The sequence below is a fragment of the Cebus imitator genome, unplaced genomic scaffold (assembly GCF_001604975.1).
Source record: "Cebus imitator isolate Cc_AM_T3 unplaced genomic scaffold, Cebus_imitator-1.0 Scaffold72, whole genome shotgun sequence".
NCBI lineage: Eukaryota > Metazoa > Chordata > Mammalia > Primates > Cebidae > Cebus > Cebus imitator.
This window is the reverse complement of record NW_016107387.1, coordinates 3,633,459-3,660,188: the sequence shown is the minus strand read 5'-3', so window position 1 is coordinate 3,660,188 and position 26,730 is coordinate 3,633,459. Positions and strand designations below refer to the sequence as shown.

At 47.9% G+C, this 26,730-nt stretch overlaps 1 protein-coding gene across 1 annotated transcript in view; it reads right to left on the bottom strand.

Moving 5' to 3' along the window:
• Positions 1-13,066, bottom strand: part of MYH3 (myosin heavy chain 3) — a 27,463-nt gene extending 14,397 nt beyond the window's left edge. The window contains exons 1-14 of the mRNA XM_017531426.2: positions 13,051-13,066; positions 11,491-11,549; positions 10,282-10,493; positions 8,290-8,433; positions 7,693-7,849; positions 6,506-6,533; positions 6,037-6,145; positions 4,700-4,792; positions 3,534-3,597; positions 3,354-3,452; positions 1,815-1,918; positions 1,589-1,727; positions 429-547; positions 193-342 (exon numbers count right to left, since the gene is read on the bottom strand). Of these exons, the coding sequence (XP_017386915.1) occupies positions 193-342; positions 429-547; positions 1,589-1,727; positions 1,815-1,918; positions 3,354-3,452; positions 3,534-3,597; positions 4,700-4,792; positions 6,037-6,145; positions 6,506-6,533; positions 7,693-7,849; positions 8,290-8,433; positions 10,282-10,485 (1,410 nt within the window). The 5' untranslated portion in view covers positions 10,486-10,493; positions 11,491-11,549; positions 13,051-13,066. The remainder of the gene's footprint in view (positions 1-192; positions 343-428; positions 548-1,588; positions 1,728-1,814; positions 1,919-3,353; positions 3,453-3,533; positions 3,598-4,699; positions 4,793-6,036; positions 6,146-6,505; positions 6,534-7,692; positions 7,850-8,289; positions 8,434-10,281; positions 10,494-11,490; positions 11,550-13,050) is intronic.
• Positions 13,067-26,730: the final 13,664 nt, after the last annotated feature.

Sequence of the window (26,730 nt, the reverse complement as noted above, 5' to 3'; positions counted from 1 at the left end):
AAAAAAAAAAAAAAAAAAAAAAAACAGAACTAATACAAACCCTTCCAAAAAGTACTGCTCTTCTATTCCATCCACTCTCCATCTAGTTTCCTATACGAAAAAAGCCACCTTGCGATCTTCCCTTGAGGATCATGAAAACCAGTTTTCCCTCATATGAAGCCATATGAAGATGTGAATGGAAGTAACACGAACCTCAAAGATTTCAAAGCCTGCGATGTCCAAAACACCAATGAAGTGCTGTCTTGGCAGCTTCGTGTCCAGTTGCTGGTTGATGCGAGTGACCATCCACAAGAACAGCTTTTCATAGACTGATTTTGAAAGAGCGTTCACGGCGTGATGAACCTATCCAGGGAAAGGTCAGCTAATGGGTATGAAGGCAGTGGTGGCCAGCAAGGCCCCGCACCCTTTCCCGGCCTCGAAATAGTTACCTGATCCACAGTTTGACCTTTAGTAACATACTCATTCCCAACTTTCACTCTGGGAAAGCACAAAGCTTTCAGGAGGTCTGAGGAGTTCAGGCCCATCAGATAGGCTGTTTTGTCAGCCACTGGTGAGAAAACAAGGACAGCAATCAGAAACAGGGAAGAGCCGCTTGGAATATCATCCAGACGTTTCAAAGCTTGGCTAAGTTCATCTCCGTATGCTGTGCGTTCCCTGTGGCTGAACCGCATATACATGGCCAAGGGAAGCTAAGTGACTTAGAGAATATGAAGGACTTGATGAAAAGGCAGGGCTGGGCTTCAGAAAGCCCTGGTCATCCTTCACTGCATCTGAAATAAGACCACTTTAGTGATTCAGAAAAAGCAAGTGGTAACAATAGCTGTGGGCGTCTGAGGCCAGAAAGGGTCATTCACTTCTCTGGATGGAAGAAGGATTAATCGCTTTCAATTTCTTTGTTTTGTTTTGTTTTGTTTTTTGTTTTTTTTGGAGACAGTCTCATTGTGTGGCCCAGGCTGGAGTGCAGGGGCGTGATCTCAGCTCACTGCAACCTCCACCTCCTAGGTTCAAGAAACTCTCATGCCAGCCAGGCACGATGGCTTCCACCTGTAATCCCAGCACTTTGAGAGCCTGAAGCAGGCAAATCATTTGAGGTCAGGAGTTTGAGACCAGCCTGGCCAACATGGTAAAACCCCGTCTCTGCTAAAAATACAAAAAAGTTAGCCAGGCGTAGTGGTGTGTGTCTGTAATCCCAGCTATTCGGGAGGCTGAGGAGGAGAATCACTTGAACCCGGGCGAAGGAGGTTGCAGTGAGCCCAGATCACGCCACTGCATTCTAGCCTGGGCAACAGAGCAAAATTCTGTCTGACTCTCATGCCTCAGCCTCCTGAGTAGCTGGGATTACAGGCATGCACCACCATGTCCAGCTAATTTTTTTTCTTTAGTAGAGATGGGGTTTCACCATGTTGGCCATGCTGGTCTCGAACTCCTGACCTCAAGTGATCTGGCTCCTTCAGCCTCCCAAAGTGCTGGGATTACAGGTGTGAACCACTGTGCCTGAGTGGATTAACTGCTTTACAAAGCGGCACTGAGTGACCTCAGCGGATCCGCCACCCACTCTGGCTTGTGGCCTGCTGCACTGATTTTGTACCTTCTGTGCCGTCCGGCTCCGCCTGCTCCTCTCGCTGCTTCTGCTTGAACTTCATGTTCCCATAGTGCATCACGGCTCCTGTCAGCTTGTAGAGCCCAGATTTCTCTTCTGGGGTGAAGCCCAGGATATCAATGGCGCTCTGGCATGGAAAGGGCAGCACATCAGTCAGTTGGCCCTGGTGATGGAGGAGGAACACCCACCCACCCCTTCTGTTGGTTCCACCTACGTCCGTAGCCAGCAGCTCCTCCGAGTCATCTATGCTGGCCACCAGGATCTCCCCCTGGCTGATGAATGGGTAGTCGTAGGGGTTGGTCGTAATAAGCAGCAGCTCTGAAATAACAAGTAGTTCCAGGAGGTCATGCAGATGCAAAGAAAAAAACCCACCCAATGGACCTGAGTTCCTGCACCCTGGGCTGGAACTTTTACCACTGGAGCCCAAGTTGAACTTAGAATTAAAAAACTTTTAGACAGGCCGGGCACGGTGGCTCGCTCCTGTAATCCCAGCACTTTGGGAGGCCAAGGCAGGCGGATCACGAGGTCGAGAGATCAAGACCATCCTGGCCAACACGGTGAAACCCCGTCTCTAGTAAAAATACAAAGATTAGCTGGGCATGGTGGTGGGTGACCGTAGTCCCAGATACTTGGGAGGCTGAGGCAGCAGAATCGCTTGCACCCAGGAGGCAGAGGCTGCAGTGAGCTGAGTTCGCACCACTGCACTCTAGCCTGGGCGACAGAGCGAGATTCCATCAAAAAAAAAAAAAAAAGAAAAATATTTTAGATAGCTCTACAATACTCGGGCTGTCATGAAAAATATAGTCCAGGGAAGACTTTTCAGTTGCCCACACAATGGAGCTGAAGGACCCTGGAGAGAACCTTTAAATTCCCTTTCCTTACATGCTATTGGTGCATTATCAGTGTCAGCTGGGAGAAGTTAATAGGGAAAACTGGCTGAATGTGAGTCAGGACAAGGGCCCACCCAGGTCGTTTGGTATAATCATAGCCTTTTTCTAAAATCTGTTGAAAGGCTGCAGCCTGTTTCCAAGCTGGAGACCAGAAGGCTGAGCAAACACAGCCAAAGAGCAAAGAAAGCAGTGTGCATGGAGACCTCTGTGAGGGGCTGACAAGGGGCAGCGTGTAGTGCGTCCACGGGCTTGGCTGTTTGCTTTGGTATCAAGTTCAGCCATAAGTTGTTTCTGTGCCAGAACAGAAGGGGGCGCCAAAGGACAGTTAGCTGTTCAGTTGCTCAGAAGGATTTTATAAACCAGAGCTTGTTACCCTCCATTTGATCAGGTTTTTCTAATTGGCATGTCACTGCCAAGATAGTCACATCCCATTTCTAAAATAAACTTCTCCTGGCCAGGTGCAGTGGCTCACGCTGGTAATCCCAGTACTTTCGGAGGCCAAGCCAGGCAAATTGCTTGAGCCCAGGAGTTCAAGACCAGCCTGGGCAACATGGTGAAACCTCATCTCTACAAAAAACACAAAAGGTAGCAGCTGGGTGTGGGGGCATGCGCCTTGTAGTCCCAGCCATTCAGGAGGCTACGGCTGAAGGATTGCTTGAACCTGGCAAGGTCAAAGTTGCAAATGAGCTGTGATTGTGCTGCTGCACTCCAGCCTGGGCAACAGAGTGAAACCCTATCTCAAAGTAAATAATAAAACTTTTTTCTATTGACTGTGGAGTCACCATATGTAGATACAACTCTTCTCAGTCCAGTGACCAGAGTCAAACTGCCTAAAAGGCCATCCCCATTGGTGACTGCCTCACCTATGAGCTCAGGCTTCTTGTTAGAAAGAATCTGGTAGAAGATATGGTAGCTTCTTTCAGCCTTCAGCTGGAAAGTGACTCTTGATTTTTCCAGCAGATCTAGAACACAAACGCAGGACTCTCTTTCAAACTGTTCCCAGTCTCTCTGAGACCCCATCTAACCCCCGTGGATCTACTTACAAGTTTCAATATCTGCAGAGGCCAGCTTCCCCGTGGTTCCAAAGTGGATTCGGATGAACTTGCCCTGTATGGGGCGGATTGAGGAGGAGACCAGGTTCTACCATGTCCCAATAGTTCCCTTTGTCTCCTGGGCAATGTAAACAGGAGCCCATTCCCCCTACAGTTTGAAATTATATATGTCCTCCCTCTTCTCTCTTCTTCTCTTTCCAGTTTAGTGTTTCTTCTTATTTTCTAAAATTGTATTTATTTATTTATTTATTTATTGAGACAGAGTGTTGCTCTGTCACCAGGCTAGAGTGCAGTGGTGTGATCTCAGCTCACTGCAGTCTCTACCTCCGGGGTTCAAGTGATTCTCCTGCCTCAGCCTCCCAAGTAGCTGAGACTACAGGTGCCCACCACCACGCCAACTAATTTTTGTATTTTTAGTAGAGACGGGGTTTCACCACATGGGCCAGGATGGTCTCGATCTGTTGACCTCGTGATCTGCCCACCTCGGCCTCCCAAAGTGCTGGGATTACAGGCGTGAGCCACTGAGCCCAGCCTATTTCCTTTTATTTATCCCTTTTATTCTATGCTCCTCCTCCACCTCAATGTATCTAGTCAACAAAGCAGTTCGAGTGATTGTTTCAACATGTAAATCGAATCCTATCACCCCCTGGCTTACAGAATCCCTCAGTAGCTTCCTGTTATACTCGGAATAGAATCCAAGCTTCTTCTCATGGCTACAGCTCCCACATGACCAGATCTCTTTCTCTGTCTTCCACCTCATCTCAGGGGACTGGGCCCCCTGCCTTCCTCCCTACAGCCACACGGACCCTCTGTAGGCGCTCTGACTGCGCCAGGCCCTTCCCCGCATCAGGGAATGAACTTGTTCTTTCTTTATCCCCGCCCCCCCCACCCCGCCCTTGTAGTTTAAAGCCAGGTTCCTTCTCATGCTGCCGTCTCAGCCCCACAGAGAGACCTTCCCTGCCCACCCTGCCTAAAGTGAGCCTGGCTCCCAGTTCCTCTCTCACACACGCTGTTCAATGAACTTGGCCTGAATTTCTCTTTGTCTGAAATGGTCTTGAGTTGTTTCATTTCTCATCACTTGTCACCCCTGGTGACTCTTTGAGGACAGACCTCTTGAGGTACAAAGCAAATCGCCTCGTAACCAAACCCAGACTCACAAAACGGGAGGAGTTGTCATTCCTCACAGTCTTGGCGTTCCCGAAGGCCTCCAGCAGGGGGTTGGCACTGATGATTTGGTCTTCCAGAGTCCCCTAATGCAAGAAATTGAGTGAGGATGAGGAAACATTTTGTTTGTTTGTTGTTTTTTGAGACAGAGTTTTGCTTTTGTTGCCCAGACTGGAGTGCAATGGTGCAATCTCAGCTCACCGCACCCTCCGCCTCCCGGGTTCAAGCGATTCTCCTGCCTCAGCCTCCCGAGTAGCTGGGATTACAGGCATGCACCACTATGCCCAGCTAATTTTGCATTTTTAGTAGAGATGGGGCGTCTCCACGTTGATCAGGCTAGTCTCAAACTCCCGACCTCAGATGATCTGCCCGCCTCGGCCTCCCAATGTGCTGGGATTACAGGCCTGAGCCACCATGCCCGGCCTGAGGAAATATATTTTTTTTGTAAGCCACAAAATGACAGTAAAAACTGCTCACCCACTCTGTGACTCTGGCTTGCCCTAATAAAGCCCCACCCTCCTTGACTTTTCCAATCTGAGGACCAACCAAATCAGAAGTATGTCTTACTCAAAACACTTTTGCCATTTTGTTATATTTGGCGCTACAGTTGGGACTCTTGACTGAACATTCCTCTAACGCCTCGATCCCTTGATTCTCTAGTCAGTTGTCCATATTCATTTCATACTGCTATATTTGTTTCCAAAGGCCAGGATATTCTGTGATTCACTCACATTGGTGTATGTGATTCTGCCATAAAAGAACACACTCTCTGCTGGGCATGGTGGCTCATGCCTGTAATCCCAGCACTTTGAGAGTCTGAGGCAGGCAGACCACCTGAGGTCAGGAGTTCGAGACCATCCTGGCCAACATGGGGAAACCCCGTCTCTACTAATAATACAAAAATTAGCCAGGCATGGTGGCGGGCACCTGTAATCCCAGCCACTTGGGAGGCTGAGGGAGGAGAATCACCTGAACCCGGGAGGCAGAGGTTGCAGTGAGCCAAGATCGCGCCATTGTACTCCAGCCTGGGGGACAAGAGTGAGACTCCATCTCAAAAAAAAAAAAAAAAACAAACAAGCTCTCTGAGCTGTCTGCAGATTGACCTTTATTAGTTATCCTTAGAGCTTTGTCTTCTAAGAAATCCTGGGATCAAGTCCTACAAGATCAACTCCTCATCTAAGATGACTAGCTGTCCTTCAAGACAGTAAATCCCAGCCCGCTCTCCCTTCCCTGAAAAGGGAGGAATGTGAGGACGTTTGGCTCCCTCATTCAGAGATTAAGACAACAGTTAAAAGTGGAAGCAAAGCAAGCCTTTCTCTCCCCTCCGTACCTTCATTTTGGAGTCCTTCTTCTTGGCCAGGTCCCCAGTAGCTGCAATTGTTGCAAAGTACTGGATGACCCGTTTGGTGTTCACAGTCTTTCCTGCCCCGGATTCTCCGCTGTGCAGAGTGATCAAAAGAGAGAGAAAGAAAGAAGTCTGTCAGTATCAGCAGGCTTTCCAGGATGTCATACTGGGGCCTGGGCATGGTCTGAGCCACCTCTGACACACACCTACCAAACTAATGTGACAGACCACTCAAGAAGGCAGAAGCCCAGGGCACAGATGCCACAGCCACTTGCTCAGTTGACCCAAGGATGGGTCATTCCATTTTTCTGAGGCCTTATGCAGACCTTCCTGCCCATCCCCAAATTGATCTTTTTATTATAGTCTTTGCTCCAAACACTTTCTAATGAACAGAATAGAGCCAGTAGCATATTTGGTCACAGCTATGAAACCACTCTATGCCAGGGATACTTACGTGATCAGAATGGACTGGTTTTCACGATCTGCCAGAGGAAAAGATAAAATAGTTGATGTGCAATATAAAAAGATTGTCGACTAGATCCTGGGATTTCTTAGAAGACAAGGCTCCCGATTCTACTCCACTCTCAAGCAGAGTTAAACTGCACAGTTCTTCTTCCTTTAAATTTTTTGTTTAGCTTTAGGTGGGAATCTGAAGAGCCTCCATCGGTTTATTTTATTTTATTTATTTTATTTTTTTTGAGACAGAGTCTCGCTCTGTCACCCAGGCTGGAGTGCAATGGCACAATCTCGACTTACTGCAACCTCCACTTCCCGGGTTCAAGCAATTCTCCTGCCTCAGCCTCCCAAGTATCTGGGATGACAGGCATGCAGCACCACTCTGGGCTGGTTTTTGTATTTTTAGTAGAAACAGGGTTTCGCCATGTTGGTCAGGCTGGTCTGGAACTCCTGACCTCAGGTGATCTGTCTGCCTTGGCCTCCCAAAGTGCTGGGGTTACAGGCGTGAGTCACCACGCCTGGCCTTTTTCATTTTATTTTTAGTTGACAAATAATAATTGTATATATTTATGGTACAGTGTGATGATTTTATATATATATATATATGTGTGTGTATATATATATATATATATATATATATGGCAGAATGATTAAATCAAGTTAAGTAACAAATCCATCACCTCACATACTTTTTTCTTGTGGAGAAAACATTTAAAATATACTACTTTAGCCATTTCAAAATATGCAATGCATTATTACCTAACAGAGTCCCCCCTTGTGTGGGACAGATCACCAGCACAGATTCCTCCTGTCCAGCCGTATCCTTTGGTCAACATCAAGAGCCTCCTTATCGAGACTGAGACTCAGAGAGGTCAAGTCTCTACTCAGGACCAGCCAGTGGCTTCTCTCCGTATTAGGGTGAACTATATACAATGGTCAGTCTTGGTTCTAACCCATGAAAACATCAGTTTTGCACATTCTCACTTGCATTAAATCCAAACTCATCACCTTGGCCTGCAGGGCCCTACATGATGCGGCCTCTTTCTGCCTCTTTTGGCTCCTCCCTCCTCCTTTCCCTGTGCTAAACACCAGATGGGGACCAGCCTGGGACCCAGGGCCAGCTGCCCTGCGCCTCTCCACGCAGCCCCTGCCCCAGCACCACATGCTTCCTGCCGGGAGACTCACCGGTCAGCATGAACTGATAGGCATTGTCAGAGATGGAGAAGATGTGGGGCGGGGCCTCCTGGCGCTTTTTGCCTCGGTAGCCTTCCACCACCTCGGGGTTATACACCGGCAGCCACTTGTAGGGGTTGACGGTGACACAGAAGAGGCCCGAGTAGGTCTGTGGGAGGAAAAACACATACGTGTGTATATGCGTGTCTATGGGTATGTGAAACCCCTTGCCTTTATTCTTACCTCATGTTTCATTGGGATAAACTTTTAAAGGGGAGAAGCTACCATTTTTATTTATAATGAGGCACTGAGACTCAAAAAGGGACGTAACCGACCCTCCCATAGTTGGTAAGTTACAGCGCCCCACGACCAAGCCTGGCCCCAGGTTGCCCGCTCTCTGGCTCCTGATCCTCCTCCCCGCCTTCCTTCCTCCAGCCCCATCCACCTCTGGCTTTCTTGCCTTCTTTCTCTTTCCTGTTTGTCTTTTGTTCATTAGCCAGGCAAGCACTCATCTTCCAGAATCCCGTGGCCTGCACACATACCTCGGCCTCCCTCCCCCGCCCCCATGTCAAATGCCCTGGGGAAACCACCGGGAAAGCCCTCGCGGACATAGATCATCCAGGATGTGTAGCGGTCCTTGAGGTTGTACAGCACAGCCGGCTCGTTCAGGTGCGTCAGCATGGCCATGTCCTCAATCCTGTCGAACTTGGGGGGGTTCATGGCATACACATCCTCCGGTTTGACCACCAGGGTCTAAAAGGGAAGAGTCACGGTGCTTCATAAGATTCTCTGCACGTCTTGTCTGCTGCCCCCACGAGGAGACCAAGAGACACTCGAGCTCAGAGGGAAGCGCTGAGTGCTAGAGCAAGCCCAGCTCGCAGCGAGAGGAGGAAAGGCTTTGGGGCGGCTTGTGGAGGTGCTGAGGGAATGGGGTTTGTCTCTGTTACTCAGGGCTTTCTTTTTTCCTCTCCAGTGTGCCTGAGGTGAGAGACGGATGTCAGAAGTGGGAAAAGAGGATCTCTGTGGGTGGTTGTGGGCGATGGTGCCTGGGACCGGGAGCCACAGGAAAGTTTCAGCTGTCAGTAACACTGCCTGGACCAAAATCCAGCTCCAGCAGCTGGCTCTGTGCTGTCTACTAGAGAAGACAACACGTATGTCCCCTGCAGTCCTGAGGCAGGGACCAAAGAGAATGAGGGGCATTGGATCGCCAGGCTGGTGCCCGCAGATTGCCAACGTTCCGAGCTCTCTGAAAGCAGCTGTCTAGTCCCCAGCCCACATCTTCCGCCTTCACCACCCAGCCCAGCATGCTTATGAAAGGGCCCCCCAGCTGCCCCCCTCACCCCTTTCCTGCCCTTTCAGGGGTCAGAGTGTTATAAGCCAGGCAAACGGCACCACGACAGTTCTGAGCAAAGACAGGTGTCTCTCCACTTCTCTCAACAGGAGAAACCCCCACACCCTCGGGCTTCCTGGGGCTAGAGGACCTCAGTCACTGGGGGTGGGGAGCTTGTCTTCCTCTCCCCTGCCCTGTCCTCACCTCCTTTTTCTCTGTGACTTCTTCTGAAAGGATCAGTTTTCCTGGTTCTGCCTCTGGGCAGTGTGAATGGGAAACCTGCCTTTTCCCTGCCTTCAAGCAGGAATTCATTCAAACCATCCCCACCAAGGGGCCCTCACTGTCTATGGTGACCTCTTAGGCTCATCTTAGATTATCATTCACTGTGTCTAATTTCCGCCTTCCCTGATGCGTTAGGAGCCCATTCTTAGCTCCTTATCTGAAATACACAGAGAGCCACCTTCTGGGAGAGCCAATGCTTGGTAGCACTGCTGGGCTGTTTTCAATGCCTTTTTCCTTTATGCCCAACCCAATGATACTATTTACTATCTCTTGCATTTTCTTTTTCCTCTTTTCCCTCCCTCCCTCTCTCCCTCCCGCCCTCCTTCCCTCCTTTCCTCCCTTCCTCCCTCCTTCCCTCCCTTCCTCCCTTCCTCCCTTCCTCTCTTCCTTCCTTCCTTCTTGGGACATTTCCAGATTCTCCTGGTCTAGGTTTTAGAAACTAGTGAGGTCCAGAATTTCTCACGGCACTCCCACAATGGCTTGGGCCAGAATGTATTGGGCTGCAGTGCCCATCACCTTCATGATACAAGGAAGCTGCTATTTCATTGAGCTTGTGGTCCCCTAGGATCCCTTACCTGTTTTCCTTACTTCCTTAGTTAGATGGCTATTGCTAGAAGAATTGGGGAGAAATCTAGGCTATCAAAGGAGGGTGTTCTAAAACAGCTCTCATTAGTGTTGAACTCCCACCTCCACACCCTTGGGACGCATGGAGCTGGGCGCCTCTGGCCTACAGTGAACATGGACAAAAATACCTGAAAACTAATTGTTTTAATCAGCCACAGCCAGCCTCTATTCCCACCTGCAAACCTGAGGCCGGTATCCACCCTGCTTTCTCTGAAGACACCTGGGAAGCTACAGGCTACGTCGTAGGTGGCATTCCAGTGCTGGAGCCACATCTGGAGGTGGCTGGGGTTGGGCAGATGCATACCCAAGGCAACCACAAGGACCCGGTGGAGGACCAACGGCCTGTGGAGGCTGCAGAGTCTTACCCTGTTGTCCTCAGTTTCCACGGTGACCTTCCCATCCTGAGAACTCTTGATTTTCCCCTTGGCATATTCTTCCTTTGAGTCTACCACAAAGCAGTAAGTCTTGGCATCAAAGGGCTGGTTCTGAGCCTCGATCCTCTCCTTTTCTGACTTTCGGAGGAAAGGAGCGGCGATGCCAAACACTTCCATTTCAGTGTCACTGCTCATGGTGTCAGCTGGAAAGCAAACCCACCCAGTGAGCTCAGCTGCCCCCTTGCTGGGCGCCCGGCAGCTCCAGGCTGTCTCAGCATCTGCTCTGCCCCGCTTCAGCCACAGGAGCCTTCAAAATCAGGGTCCCAGGAACAAGGCTATCCTCATGCCTTGAGGAGCTGCACCCAAAGAGCTTCAGTGCTAGGAAATCACATGGGCACATGTTTACTGAAGGGCTACTCTGTGCGACAGACGTACAGGCTATTTAATCCAAGCTCCTCAAGCATCTGAGGCTTGAATTGGCGAAGGGACCTTGGAAGCGAGCACCCCTCTTGGGACCTCCTTTTCCTCTTCTGTGAAACCCAGATGTTGCTGAGAGAATGTTTAAAAATAAACACCAGGCCAGGGGGGTGGCTCATGCTCATGCCTGTAATCCCAGCACTTTGAGAGACCAAGGTGGGTGGATCACCTGAGGTTACGAGTTCGAGACCAGACTGGCCAACATGGTGGAACCTCGTCTCTACTAAAAATACAAAAAATTAGCTGGGCATGATGGCAAGTGTCTGTATTCCTAGCTACTCGGGAGGCTGAGGTAGGAGAATCGTTTACCAGGATGGTGGGGATTGCAATAAGTCAAGATTGTACCACTGCACTCCAGCCTGGGCAACAAGAGCAAAACTCCATCTCACAAATAAATAAATAAACAAACAAATAAAGAGAGTGTGCTAATGGCAAATAGAAATTTTTGAACCCTTTCAATCAAGGTGGCTACATCCTCTCACCAGGGAACCTGCTTTTTGCTTCCTTGGGTTGCTAAGAACAAAAGCAAACCATCTAACATCATCATGAGTTTGACAGTCCCCCAAATGCCACCTCCTCTCCCATCTGAACCTGTCTTTGTCTAAACGTGCTAGTTCCTCTGTCCCTCTGTCTGTCGCTTTATGGCTGGTGGGAAGAGGGAGGAACTGGCAAGTTTTCACCTAGAGACCTCCAACAGCCAATGGACAGGGCTCAGCTTCTCACCTGAGAGTCCCACCTGTAGGATGAGAGCCAAAAGCAGCAGCAGCCAGGAGGTCCCAGACCTGGAAGAATAGGCACATACCCAACTCAGCGGCACCTGGGGTGGCTGCTTCCATGTTGAATCGGCTTCTGATGAGTTAACTCAAAAGGATAAAGGACTAATAATTTAAAGTCAGAGTGGGGCCAGGCATGGTGACTCATGCCTGTAATCCCAGCACTTTGGGAGGCCGAAGAAGGCAGATCACGAGGTCAGGAGTTTGAGACCAGCCTGGCCAATACAGTGAAACCCCGTCTCTGCTAAAAATACAAAAATTAGCCTGGCATGGTGGCGATCATCTGTAGTCTCAGTCACTAGGGGGTCTGATCCGTTTCTACTAAAGATATAAAAATTAGCCTGGCATGGTGGCGATCACCTGTAGTCTCAGTTACTAGGGAGGCTGAGGCAGAAGACACGCTTGAACTTGGGAGGCAGAGATTGCAGTGAGCCGAGATCATGCTACTGCATTCCAGCCCGGGCAACAGAGCGAGACTCCGTCTCAAAACAACAACAACAAAAACACAGGCTGGAGGAGCAGATGGGACATGACCCATAGGTAGCCATGCAGGGAGCAAACACCCTCAGCTGTGCAGAATCTGGTTTCTCCCAGCCTGCAATGGCGCCTGCTTCAGTCTTCCTGCCTCCTGTTTAGAATTGGACAGCAGAGATGGCATCCCAGCTAAAAGCCTCCAGTTCCAGGGCAGGGGCAGGTCCCCTTGTCTGTGAGCAGGCAGTATCTCTGAGATTAATCTACACACAATGGCCACAGCCAGGGTGGTCTTGAGAGAACAAGACACCTGGCAAATGCACAGCCCAGGTGGAGATGGTGAGGGCAGGGCGAGGCCCCCAGTCCTGTCAACGCTTCCCGGGTCACAGAGACAATGGGAGAACGTCAGCCATGGCAGCTGGGCCCAGGGGCATCCAAAAGGATCCCACCAAAGAGGACACGTGGAGAGGAGGACAGGGAGAGTGGGTGGGGAAAGAGAACCTGCAGGGCCCCTGCTTGTGGAAGGTGCTGGAGGCAGGGGGTGCTGGGTGTTTGGGCACAGGGAAACCTTGCTGTCTACACCGAGCTTATCCTAAGAAAACTCAGAGAGGAGGCCGGGCGCGGTGGCTCACGCCTGTAATCCCAGCACTTTGGGAGGCCAAGGTGGGCGGATCACGAGATCAAGAGATCGAGACCATCCTGGCCAACATGGTGAAAACCCGTCGCTACTAAAATTACAAAAATTAGCCAGGCATGGTGGCATGTGCCTGTAGATCCAGCTACTCGGGAGGCTTAGGCAGGAGAATCGCTCAAACCCCGGAGGTGGAGGTTGCAGTGAGCTGAGATCGCGACACTGTACTCCAGCCTAGCGACAGAGTGAGGCCCCATCTCAAAAAAAGAAAAGAAAACTCAGAGAGGGATGAGGCACCACCTTACCAAAGCCAGGCAGGGCCAGGGCACCATGCACAGGGTGTGGATGTCCTCACCAAGTGGGTGTGCTCGAAGCAGCTGAGACCGAGAAGAGGAGCCTGTGACTTACCTCCACCCACGAGCGAGCCACAGAGGGCTGGCCTCTCCCCGGGCTTTTATAGGCCGTTGCTAACCCCCATGGCTCATTCCTTCTCTATATTTGGAAAGAGGATGAGCAGCCCCACAAGCCGAGAACCAGCTTCTTCCACCCGTATTTTGGTCGTTGCCAAGGGAAAGGGGTATAATTAGAAATGAGCAGGATCCATCACCGTTTTCTGACTGCAGGACTTCGGGAGTTTGGGATGCCTTTCTCTGAACTTGGGGCCGGTACTCCCTCACCTGATGTGATTGGATGGCCTCACTGTCAGTTGAGGGGGTCGGGCAGCAGCCTGCATTCTCAGGTGGTCATCACACCCTAAACGCGGTGTAAGCCCCTAGCTCATGTGGACCGAGGACTGAAGTCAGGCAGCTTGCTTAGAAATCTCATCACATGGAAAAATGAGTAAGACTGAGGATGAAAAGTTGAAATCCTTTTGGAATTTTGAGCAAGATTTTGTCACAACCTTGGGTTGTCATTGCAAAACCTGTGACAGGAATAATGAATAATAATGATTAATAGTAATAATTCCCCTTCCCCCTTCCCCTCTTTTCCCTTCTCCTCCTTCTACTCTCCTCCTTCCTCTTCTTTTCTCCTATGCAATGTTCTGTCTCAGTACTATTATTAATTTAATTATTTCTTAAGCTCTAACGGGACCAGCGAGTGCATTCGTGACAGGGAGCTATGCCGCCAGCTCCTGTTCCCGGCGACAGCTGCCCGAGGACCCGTGGCTATTAAGATGGATTACCAATTAGGAAAGACCAGCTGCTGGCTGGGATGGGGTAGGGGGGACGGTGGTGGCCTGCAGAGAAAGGGCGGACAAGGGGGGCTGTCTAACAAATGTGGTCATTTCTAAATCAGGAGTGGAAAAATAAAGCCTCAAGAGAAGAGTATGTCAGATGCTTTTGCCCATTCTCCTTCTACTTTTTTTTTTTCTTGACAAATCTTTGGGAGGCTGACTGCGTGGGCATCCTGTGGCTGTTTATTCTAAATAGAACTGTGTGTCAGTGTTCCCCAACTGGGAATAGAAAGCACACATCCCCAGCCCCGCACACAGCGGTACCAAGCCCAGATGTGGAGGCCACTCCATGAGGTGGGCGTGGGACTGGGGAGGCAGGGCTGTGGTCTCAGGGTGAGGGTACATGTCCGAAACACCCATTGTGCTCTGACCCCTACACAGAGCGCTTCTAGAAGACACAGAGGACACAGCCTTTACCCTTAATGATTTGCATTCTAGATGGTGAGTCCCGTGGACACTACAGACTCGTTTACAAAACTGAGGTGATTTCACATCAAAGTAGCACGTTTATGAAGTGCCTGTTCTTTGAATGCCAGGCAAAGCCAGTGGCCACCAAGTGAGTCAGCTGAGCAGCGCTCACTCACCCCTTGCCTGCCCACCAGCCACCGAGAGTTGCCCCTGCCCACTGTCCCTCTTCCTCCAGGTGAGACTGACATGTCCATCCTTGGAGCCCCTCGTCATCCAAGGAGAGGGTAACTGTCACTCCTAAAGCGTCCATCCGTGTCCTGAAGGGAGTGGTCTCCTGGGGCTCTGCCCTGTGGGTCCAGTGATGCACTGGCTGAGGCTGCTGTGTGATTGGCAGGCTGTCTCCTTGGGAGACCTGGTCAGGACAGCCACGGAGAGGTCAATATCACCGAGGGGAGTAGTGGTGTTAACTAGCTCCGTGGGGTGAGGAGACAGTGCGAGCGGTCCTGGCTACATCTCCAGCAGTGGCGTTTGCAAGGCAGGCCATGGGTGGGGCAGGGGGTGGGGTTGGGTCCTTGCAGCTCCTACTTCAAAACCCAGACCTATTGTCAGGAGGAACTGTGTGGAAAGGAAATATGGGGCAGTTTTGCTTTTCCCCTTTTACAGTGACCGATTTACTCATCTATCTATATAACCACATCATTCCCACCTCAGGAGAGAGAAAAGAAATATTCCAAGGCTGGGCGCGGGGGCTCACGCCTGTAATCCCAGCACTCGGGGAGACCCAGGTGGGCAGATCACCTGATGTCGGGAGTTCGAGACCAGCCTGAACAACATGGAGAAACCGTGTCTCTACTAAAAAATACAAAATTAGCTGACCAGGGTGGCGCGTGCCTGTAATCCCAGTTGCTCAGGAGGCTGAGACAGGAGAATGGCTTGAACCCGGGAGGCAGAGGTTGCAGTGAGCCGAGATTGCACCATTGCATTCCATCCTGGGCAACAAGAGCGAGACTCCATCTCAAAAAGAAATACTCCGTTCAACATTTCTTCCAGTTCCCTTAAGAGAGCACCCATATCACATTAGTACCGAACACAAGCTCTAGAATGCTGATGACTTCTTGCCTGGCTTTCCACGCTGACCCATGGTTCCTTCCTTCTCTTCATCAGAATTCTTCATCTTCAGTAAATGTAAGTGAATCTAGGAGAAAATGTTGTAGATTCCTGGAGTGTTCAGCTGTGAGGTCTTGGCAGTTTCTTTTACTCTAGGTCATTCCTCCTATCTCATTTTTCAGTAATATAAACAACGTTGGACACTTTTTATGTGTCAGGCACAGAACCCAGCACCCCCAGGGAAATACACCTAGAGATGGTCTGGTCCCTGCCTTCAGGGAGGTGTTCATCTGTAGGGGTGAGGAGGACGCATTCCCCCAGATGAGCTGTGTGGCACCAGATCAAAGGCGATGAGTGGATCAAAAAGGCACACATGCTGATGGCGTTTGAATGAGGGAGAAACAACGTCCAGCTGAACGATCTCCTTGGCTGAGCGCTCTCCTTTTCAGATGAGGAAATTGAAGGCAGCAGCCACAGGAAGCTTGCTGGAGGCTATGGGAAGAGGGCCTGCGTCCGGGATGGAGGTCAGCTCTTCAGGAGAAATCCAGGGTGGCTGGGAGGGACGGCACTCATCACAGTCTGAGCAGCAGTTGAAAAGCTGGGTATCAGGAATCACAAGGTCTGGCCATTTGGAAATGTCTGTTTAGGAGAGGGAAGAACTGCATGGACCCCTGCAGTGGCAGATCAGTGCAGAGGAGTATGGAGCCTGGGTGTGGACCTCAGCTCGCCCGCTCTCATGCCACGTGACGGCAGGCAGTGTGCTTCTCTGAGCCTTCGTCTTCTCCTCTGTAAAATGGGGGTGACACACCTGCCTCACAGACTCATTATGTGCATTCAGCGGGATACCCCAACGTTGGGCACACCACGCCTCATACTGTGTTTGGTCCATTGCAGGTGTTTGCCAGGTGTAAGTTTTCTTCTCTACTCAAAGACATTACGGCACAGTGTGACTGGTTTTCTTAACGAGAACCCTGAGTAAATTACACTGACTATGTCTTATTGAGATGGGGAGGAAGAAAGAGACATATGTAATATTAAAAAAAATTCCATCCAGCTGGGTGTGGTAGCTCACACCTGTAATCTCAGCACTTTGGGAGGCCGAGCCAGGCAGATCATTTCAGGTCAAGAGTTTGAGACCAGCCTAGCTAACATGGTGAAACGCTTTCTCTACTGAAAAAAAAAAAAAAAAAAATTAGCTGAGTGTGGTGGTGAGTGCCTGTAATTCCAGCTACTCGGGAGGCTGAGGCAGGAGAATTGCTTGAACCCAGGAGGCAGATGTTGCAGTAAGCCAATATTTTGCCACTGCACTCTAGCCTGGGCAACAGAATGAGACTCCATCTTTTTTATTTTTTTTATTTTTTGAGACGGAGTTTCATTCTTGTTGTCCAGGCTGGAGTACAATGGCGAGATCTCGGCTTACCGCAACCTCCGCCTCCTGGGTTCAAGCAATTCTGCCTCACCTTCCCAAGTGGCCAGGACTACAGGCATGTACCACTGTGCCTGGCTAATTTTTGTGTTTTTAGTAGAGAAGGGGTTTCACCATGTTAGTCAGGCCGGTCTTGAACTCCCGACCTCAGTTGATCAGTCTGCCTCAGCCTCCCAAAGTGCTGGGATTACAGGTGTGAGCCACTGTGCCCGGCCTGAGACTCCATCTTAAAAAAAATCCACCCAAAGGAAAAAATCTTAAGAGAACCTCTTGCTGCTTCAAGAGGCAGCTTCAGGAGTGAACTGGATCGTCTCTTGGAATTCCTCCTCTGATGAACAGGGGACAGATGACTTACTGGTGTATTATTAGCTGGCTTTTGGGAACAGAAGGAGCTCTTGCTCTTTCAGCCATCACACAGCCCAGGATAATCCCCACAGCCTAGGCAGAGAGCTGCATTTATCCCTTGATGGGCTGGAAAAGGTATGTATTGTGTCTCAAGAATGCAGGCCGGCTCAGCAGGCAACGAGTCAGGCAGCTGCCCTCTCCTTCCCAACGCCCGGTCACTTCCTGCCCAGCTATTTTCCTCCACCGCCACTGTTTGATGTTCAGTCCTGAGAATGGACACTTGAGGTTCTGAGCCTCACAGCAGCATACCCAGGACTGCTCTCTGCCAGAGCATGAAGTCAGCCTTAGAGAGCACATGGCTCCTGGATCAAGTGCCTTCTCCATGCCCTGCTCTGATGGGGATTAGGTGTCACTGGAAATGAGGAACTTGGTTATCTTGAGCCAAGACCATTCCCTGGCCCTGAGGTGAAGGGTGGGGGTCCTAAGCCAATGCCCAGAGGCCCAAGAAGAAAGTCAAACAGAGAAAAGCCATAACTCTCTCCTTTTAGTTCAATTCGACTGTATGCACTTTCCCCAACTTTCTTTTTTTGTTTATTTTGTTTTTGAGACAGGGTCTCGCTCTGTCATTCAGTCTGGAGTGCAGTGGTGCGATCTTGGCTCACTACGACCTCGGCCTCCCAGGTTCAATCAATTCTTGTGCCTCAGCTTTCAAAGTGGCTGGGATTACAGGCAGGCACCACCGTGCCAGGCTAATTTTTGTAATTTTAGTAGAGACAGGGTTTTCCTATGTTGGTCATGCCGGCCTCAAACTCCTGTCCTCAAGGGATCCACCCACCTAGGCCTCCCACAGTGCTGGGGTGACAGGCAAGAGCCATTGTGACTGTCCCTCAACTTTCTATCATGAAAAATGTCAAGCATATAAGTAAGGTCAAAGCATAATAAATGAACATCCATATCTAAATGCGACCACTGTCAACGCTATGCCAATTTGCTTTCTCTCTCTCTCCCTCCTTTCTTTCTCTGTAGCTAAGTCTTAATTTGCTGTGCCGTTTGAGAATAAATAGTAGACATTATGCAACTTCACCCTTAAATATTTAGTATGTATCTCCAAAGAAAAAGGACAGTCTCCAAAACGCCATTGTTTTACCAAATAAAATTAACAATAATTCTATATCATCTCTTATGCAGTCTGCATGTAAATTTGTCCAGTTGTTCCAACAATGGTAAAGCTGGGTTCTCCCCACCCCCTAAATAAAGATGGAATCTTGCTGGGCTCAGTGGCTTATGCCTGTAATCCCGACACTTTGGGAGGCCGAGGAGGGCAGATCACCTGAGGTCGGGAGTTCGAGACCAGCCTGACCAACATGGAGAAACCCCATCTCTACTAAAAATACAAAAATTAGCTGGGCGTGGTGGCAGGTGCCTGTAATCCCAGCTACTCAGGAGGCTGAGGCAGGAGAATTGCTTGAACCTGGGAGGCGGAGGTTGCAATGAGCCGAGATCACACCATTGCACTCCAGCCTGGGCAACAAGAGCGAAATTTTGTCTCAAAAAAAAAAAAGTTGCAATCTTCTTTAAGGTGTTATACTTGGTGGTTATGACTCTTTCGTTTTAGTCTGGATCATTCCTTCTATCTTATTTATTTATTTTTCAGTAAGATAGACATAATTGGGGTTAGGTGCAGTGGCTTACACCTGTAATCCCAGCACTTTGGGAGGCTGAGGTGGGTGGATCACCTGAGGTTAGGAGTTCAAGACTAGCCTAGATAACATGGTGAAACCTTGTCTCTACTAAAAATACAAAAATTAGCTGGATGTGGTGGTGGGTGCCTGTAATCCCAGCTACTTGGTAGGCTGAGGCAGGATAATCCCTTGAACCTGGGAGGCAGAGGTTGCAGTGAGCCAAGATCACGCCACTGCACGCCAGCCTGGGTGACAGAGTGAGACTCTGCCTCAAAATAAAATGAAATAAACATTATTGGACATAAATTTTATGTGCCAGACACAGAACCCAGCACTTCCAGGGAGATACAGATGGAGATGGCCTGGTCCCTTAGAGAAGGTGTTCGTGTCTAAGGGTGAGAAGAGGAGGACGCATTCCTCCAAATGAACTGTGGTACAAGATCAAAGGTGTTGTTGAGTGGATCAAAAAGGCACACAAGCCGATGGCGTTCAAATGAGGGAGAAATAATGTCTCACGGGACAAGGTAGCCCCAGGGAAGGAATGCAAGGGCTCTCTGTGAAGAGGCATTCTTGTAGGAAGAGTGTTTGAGAAGTCAAGGCCACAGGAAGGCATCCTCAGCAAGGGGACAGGAGGGATAAAGGCAGAAGTGGGAAAGCTCACAGAGGACCCAGGAAACAAAGCCTCCTGGAAAGCAGTGATACAGCAAAAGCCAAGTTGACAGACATCAGACATTGACTATTTCTCAGAAGGGTCCTTTCCTCTGGGAGGAGAAATGGGTGACTGAGGGGACATAGGGCAGGAGGGAGACTTTCTTTTGCCTTTTTTTGTTTTGAAATGGAGTCTTGCTCTGTTGCCAGGCTGGAGTGCAGTGGTGCGATCTCAGCTCACTGCAACCTCCACCTCCCAGTTCAAGCGATTTCCCTGCCTCAGCCTCCCGAGTAGCTGGAATTACAGGTGCGTGGCACCAAGCCCGGCTAATTTTTTTTTTGTATTCTAGTAGAGACAGAATTTCACCATGTTGGCCAGGATGATCATGATCTCCTGACCTTGTGATCCACCCACCTCAGCCTCCCAGGGTGCTGGGATTACAGGTCTTTTGGCTTTTTACTATTTACCTTTTTGTAACTTTTGAATTATGTGCTTGGTATATGTGTTACCTATTCCAAAAATTAACACTTTAAAAAAAGGTCTAGTATGAAAATGCTTCTCACCATGCAAATAAAATAAAAATTATTATACCTGCTTTCAAGAAGGTTATGTAGCATCTTATAAGTACTCACTGTCAATGCAGGAGTAGAAATTGCTAGCACGTTTTCTTCTCTGTGCTGCTAAAGATATTGTGAGCATGAGTTCATCTAAAGTTCATGTAAACTCTGTGAAGGAGGCACTATGATTAGCAACATATCCCAGAAGAGGAAAGAAAGGCACAAGACAGGTAGAGAAACTTGCTGGGGGTATGTAGCTAGTGAGTGACTGGCCAGGATTATAATGGAGTCCAGTTTGATGTCAGAACCCTGCAGTGAACCACCTCTGTAACTATTAATATATGAGAAGAGATTAGGGGATGGACGGTTCAGGAATCATGACATGAGCTGGAAAGTTTGTAAAGTTAATCAGAGTAAATTTCCTGAAAATGTCAAACCTCAATCTGTAAGTGACAGGGAGAGCTGGTGCTGAAAGGTGAGCAAGTAAGGAGCTGATTCCACAGACGCCACGGGGAAACCTAAGGAGAGGACTCAAGACGAGAGAGCGAGTCAGGTCCAAGACACTTGGCTGGCAAAGAGTAGATGACCTCATATCTGTGGTGGGGCAGGTGGCGGCCACCGTCGCAGGCTGCATTGAACTCAGTTGATTGATGGGACCCTTGTGGTAGGGAGCACAGAGCAACATGATTGAAGCAGAAAAGAATGATTTGAGCAGAACAGGTGAAGACAGATTCCAAGGGAAAAAATGGAAGCAGGCATGGCCCAGGACTGTGCCAGGGGATTTGGAGACAGGAATTAAAGGTAATGGATGAACCCGAATGATGCCATAGACAAGGAAGCAGATACATTAGTCTCCCAGCTATATATCAGGCATGGAAGGGAAAGATCAAAGATCACTGTGAGGTTACCAAAGGGATGAAATCGGGAGCAACTGGGACCATGATAATAGAGAATCTGGAAGAAAGGTGGCCAATTTGCAGGGGAGGGGTTGATTAAAATGTAAGCCATTTTTTATTGGACATTTTATGTGCCAGACACAGTACCCGGTATTTCCAGGGAGATACAGATGGAGACGGCCTGGTCGTCTCCCTTTAGTTATTTAATTTTAATTGTTTTTATTTTTGAGACAGAGTCTTACTCTGTCTCCCAGGCTAAGGTGCAGTGGCATGATCTCGGCTCACTGGAGCCTCTGCCTCCTGGGTTCAAGTGATTCTCCTGCCTCAGCCTCCTAAGTAGCTGCGATTACAGGCACTCACCACCACGCCCAGGTAGTTTTTGTATTTTCAGTAGAGATAGAACTTCACCATGTTGGCCAGGCTGGTCTAGAACTCCTGACCTCCAGTGATCCGCCCGCCTCAGCCTCTCAAAGTGCTGGGATGACAGGGGAAAGCCACTGCACTCAGCCCATAACCTTTAAGTTAACACTGAATTTTCATTGAAAGGAGTGATTTCAAACCTGGCTATCCGTTAGAATCACCTGAGGAGCCATTAAAAAGAATAAAGCTTTGTATAAACAACTGGGACATATGACCCCTTCTGGAAGAAAAGACTATAGCAACAGATAGGATAAAATCCTTAGGAATAAACTTAACAAGACGTGCAAAACTTTAAAATGCTGCGGACACAAAAATAGACGTTCCTTGCTGTGGATAGGGTGATTCACCATCAGATGTCAACTACCGCCAAGCTAATACATAAATTTAATGCAGTCCCAATAAAAGTACCAACACTTTCTTTTTCTGGGGCTAGAACCTTGATTTTAACTTTCGTGAATGTATGGTAAAGAAAACACTGATTAGTATGGATCATTTCAGGTATCTGAAAACATAATGACTGTATTTGATTATCAGCACATTAAGAGAATAACCTGTGCATCCTAAGGTGAGATGGGGTGGGGGAATGGGAGTAGTGAGGAAGGAAAGTTCTTTTTTTTACAGAAGAATGTGACTAATAAACATAGATTGATAAAATTAGAAAAATTAGTATTTTGTCATCCTCAATATAAAAACCCATCCAGGCAAGGATCAACAGTAGATGCTAAGACCACTGGGTGAAGGGTCTTGGGGAAAGGATATTCACCGCCTTAAGCAGGTGATGAAGCAGCACCGCTGAGAAGAGGACAGCCTGACACCTTAGTAGGATGCAATCTGAGCTGCTCAATCCTTTATGACATTGTTTAGGCTGGGCATGGTGGCTCATGCCTGTAATCCTAGCACTTTGGGAGGTTGAGGCGGGTGAATCGCTTGAGTCCAGGATTTCAAGACCAGCCTGGGTAACAGGGTGAGCCACCATCTCTACAAAAAAATGAAAATCAAAGCCGGGTGTGGCAGTGTGCGCTTGTAGTCCCAGCTACTTGGAAGGGTGAGGCAAGAGACTCGCTTGAGCCTGGAGGTGGTGGGGGGGGGGGGAAGTGGAGAAAGGAGAGAGAGAGAGAGAGAGAGAGGGGAGAAGAGAAGGAGGAAAGGAAGGAAAGAAAGGGAAGAAAGAAGGAATCGTTTAATCTGAATCTAATTAAGCCTCTAGGCACAACTTCATTTTTCAGGAAATGAAGGAAAGTGAAGAAATCATCAGTCAAATCCAGAACATGGGACATTCTGCAAAATACTTGCCTACATACTTCAAAATGAATCTTTTCTATCTATCTATCTGTCTATCTGTCTGTCTGTCTGTCTATCTCTACCTATCATTCTATTTAAATCTAGAGCCTATTTTAGGTTGAAAGAGAGCGAAGAGATAGAACAAAATGTAATACTACATGAACAAATTTCTTTGCAGTTCTCTTTTTCTGAGATGGAGTCTCACTCTGTTGCCCAGGCTGGAGCGCAGTGGCATGATCTTGGCTCACTGCAACTCTGGCTTCCTAGGTTCAAGTGATTCTCCTGCCTCAGCCTCCTGAGTAATTACAGGCGCGCACCATCCCGCCCAGCTATTTTTTGTATTTTTAGAAGAGACAGTCCTAGATTGAAAAGAAAGAAGAAACAACGGAAGGGAATAAAGAACAATCTGATGAGGCATTTGGGGGACGAATTGAGGAAATTTGAATATAAACTGGATATTAAATGATGCTCATGCAATTCTTTAATTTTCTTGTGTGTAAATAGCATTACAGTTATGAAGGAAACCGTGCTTACTTATAGGATTTTTCGACAAGTATTTGGAGAAAGATAATACGACAAACTTCAAACAAAAAGAAAATAGATGAGTTTATATCAGTAATTTTCTGATGTGTGAATTTGCTTTTCTTTTATTACAAGTGAGGTTGAACCTCATCGTACACACTTGCTGGTCATTTGTAGTTCTGTGAATAGTCTGCATATCCTTTGCCCTTTTCCTAAGATATTAATGCTTTTCTATTTTGAGAACTTTCACATAGCAAAGACTTTGGTCATCACTCTGTATATTGCGGATATTTTCCCCATTTGTTTCTTATCTCCTCTGAACCTCTCAACAATCCCAGGGGTTAGGCAGAGCAGGTGGAATTATCCCCACTTGATTGATGGGGAAACTATGACTCAGTGGGGAATGTTTGCCCAGGGAAACAGGGCTGTGGGAAGACCTCATGCATAGGATGTCCTACTGCCCCGCAGGGATGGGAGTCCCAACGGCATCATTTAAAATTATGGGACAAAAAATTTTTCTCTATACAAATTAAAATTTCTTACATAGTTGAGCCTCAATATCCTCCCTCTTACCAAAAAAAAAAAAAGAGGAGTTGAACTAAATGACCTCTTAAGTCCTCTTCAGGCTGGGTGCAGTGGCTCACGCCTGTAATCGCAGAACTTTGGGAGGCCGAGATGGGAGGATCACCTGAGCCCAGGAATTTGAGGCCAGCCCTGGCAACATAGCGAGACTTGATCTCTACAAAAAATAAACAACAAAAAAATTAGCTGACTGTGGTGGTGCGTGCCTGTAGTCCCAGCTACTCCGGATGCTGAGGTGCGAGGGTCACTTGAGCCTGGGAATTTGAGGTTGTAGTGAGCCATGATAGCACCACTGCACTCCAGCCTGGGTGACAGAGTGAGACCCTGTCTCAAAAGGAATAAAGAAAATAAAATAAAAAGTCATCTTCAGCTGGGCGCGGTGGCTTATGCCTGTAATCCCAGCATTTTGGGAGGCCGAGGTGGGCGGATCACGAGGTCAGGAGTTCAAGAAAACTAGCCAAGATGTTGAAACCCAGTCTCTACAAAAAATAAAAAATAAAATAAAAGTCATCTTCAGCTCTGCTGTCTTCTGATTCTGTGATTTAAGGCACAGGAGAAATTTACTTGGATGGAAGCACTGTCTTTATCTCAAAGCGTGTATGTATGTTGAAGGTGGAGTGGGGGAGTTGGCTGGGTTATCAGTCCCATGTATGACATTCTCCAGGGTGAATGTCTATGACAGCACGTTACCAACAGCACTTCCTTCATAGGCTTGAGTCCTGAAATGCCTCGGCTTCAACCAAAAGCAATCAAGCACACACTGCAACAATAAACTCCAGCGTTTCTGTTTCACGGCTGAAGAGTAGTAAATCAGAGGAGATACTACTTTTTCCCACAACCCCTGCAGGCATCACTAGTGGATCACAGCACACAACATTTGAGCCTGGCCACAGCTTCATAATCCTACTTAGTGCTTTATGGTAGGAAGCAAATGACTCGATTGAAATTGACTCAGGGATAAACTATCTTACTGGCACTAGACTATTTTTCCTAATGATATATTTTTTTTCACTTTCAATTTCTCCAAGTGAAATTTACATTTGGTTTGTTTGTTTGAAATGGGGGTCTCACTGTGTTGCCCACACTTGTTTTGAACTCCTGGACTCAAGCAGTCCTCCTAGTTCAGCCTCCTGAGTCGCTGGGATTATCAACACATGCCACAGTGCCCAGTTAATAATGACTCTTTCTTACTATAAAGTTAATATATGTTCATTTAGGAAGGTTTGGAAAATAAAAATCATCCAAAAACACACCACATTATTAACTCTGTTAAGATTTGGGTATTTTTTGTGCTTTTGCAAAAAATGGGATCAAACTTTTACAGCTTACTTCTTCACTCGAAGTACATATTTGATATCTTTTCAGATCATCAAATATTAATCAACAGCTGATTTTAATGGTCCTATGGCATTCCACTTATGAATGTGCCACTGTTTTATCTGCTGTAGTTTTTTTTGTTTGTTTATTTGGAGACGGAGTCTCCCTCTGTCACCCAGGCTGGAGTGCAGTGGCACCCTCTCGGCTCACTGCAACCTCCACCTCCCAGGTTGAAGTGATTCTCCTGCCTCAGCTTCCCTAAGTAGCTAGGACTACAGGCACACACCACCACACCCAGCTCATTCTTTCTTTTTTTTCGTATTTTTAGTAGAGAGGGGTTTCACCATGTTGGCCAGGCTGGTCTCGAACTCGTGACCTCAGGTGATCCGCCTGCCTCAGCTCCCAAAGTGCTGGGATTACAGCCATGAGCCACCGTACCCGGCCTCTGCTGTAGCTGCATATCTTATGGATGCCCGAGAGTTGGGCATCTAGGTTGCTTTCCATTTACTATTTCCGTGGTTATTACAAAAATACTGCAGTGAACAAATTCTTGTGCATATCTCTGCTTCTCTCTGTTAATAAATGCATAAAGATGGAATAGCTGGCTTGCTGTATATCAACAAATTCTATCCAGAAAGAATGCCACACTTCATATTCCACTGCTTTCCATGGGAGAGTCCATATCACCACCATCCTCAATGCGTAACATGATTCTTTTAGTGCTTTGTCAAACAGAGACAAAAATTCCACAGTTTGAATTAAATTGTTAACTATTTGTATTCCTCTTTTCTGAAGCTGTTTGTGCCCTTTGCCCTTTTTCTTGGGGTGTTCATCTTTTATTTCCTTATGGATTTATAAACATTGCTTATATATTGGTGGTAGTAGCTCTTATTTTTCATCAAGCCTAGCAATGGCTTACTTTATGCTTTCTGCCTTGGCTGCCATGTTCACAAAAACCATCCCTACTACTTTAGTCTGACTTTCATGGTTACAAGAAACAGGCTCATTCTGAACCTTCAGAGAAAGAAGGGAAGGAGACAGTGGGTATTGTAAAACTCATGTTCATTTTAAGGAAGGACACAGACTAAGAATCTAACTTGTTTCATTTCATTCATTATTGTTCCAGTATTTTTAATCATCTTGATCAGTATATTATCTTTGTTACATAGTAAAGTTTTAGTAATATGGATCTATTTCCATTCTTTTATTTCCAACTGGATCTTTCTGTTAAATGCTATGTAAGTACTACACTTTAAAAAAAAAACATTATGGCCAGGTGTGGTGGCTCACACCTGAAATCCCAGCACTTTGGGAGGCCAAGGCTGGTGGATCACCTGAGGTCAGGAGTTGGAGACCAGCCTAGCCAATATGGTGAAACCCCATCTCTACTAAAAATACAAAAATTAGCTGGGCGTGGTGGCGGGCGCCTGTGACCCCAGCTACTCGGGAGGCTGAGGCAGGAGAATCGCTTGAAACCATGAGGCGGAGGTTGCAGTGAGCCAAAATTGCACCATTGCACTCCAGCCTGGGCAACAAGAGAAAGGCTCTGTCTTAAAAAAAAAAAATTACGGCTTAGCAACATTTATTACTATTGATAAGGCAGGTCCTTCCTCCTTGCTCTTAATTTTTCAGATTTTAGAATCTTTTTGTTGAGCTACAAAA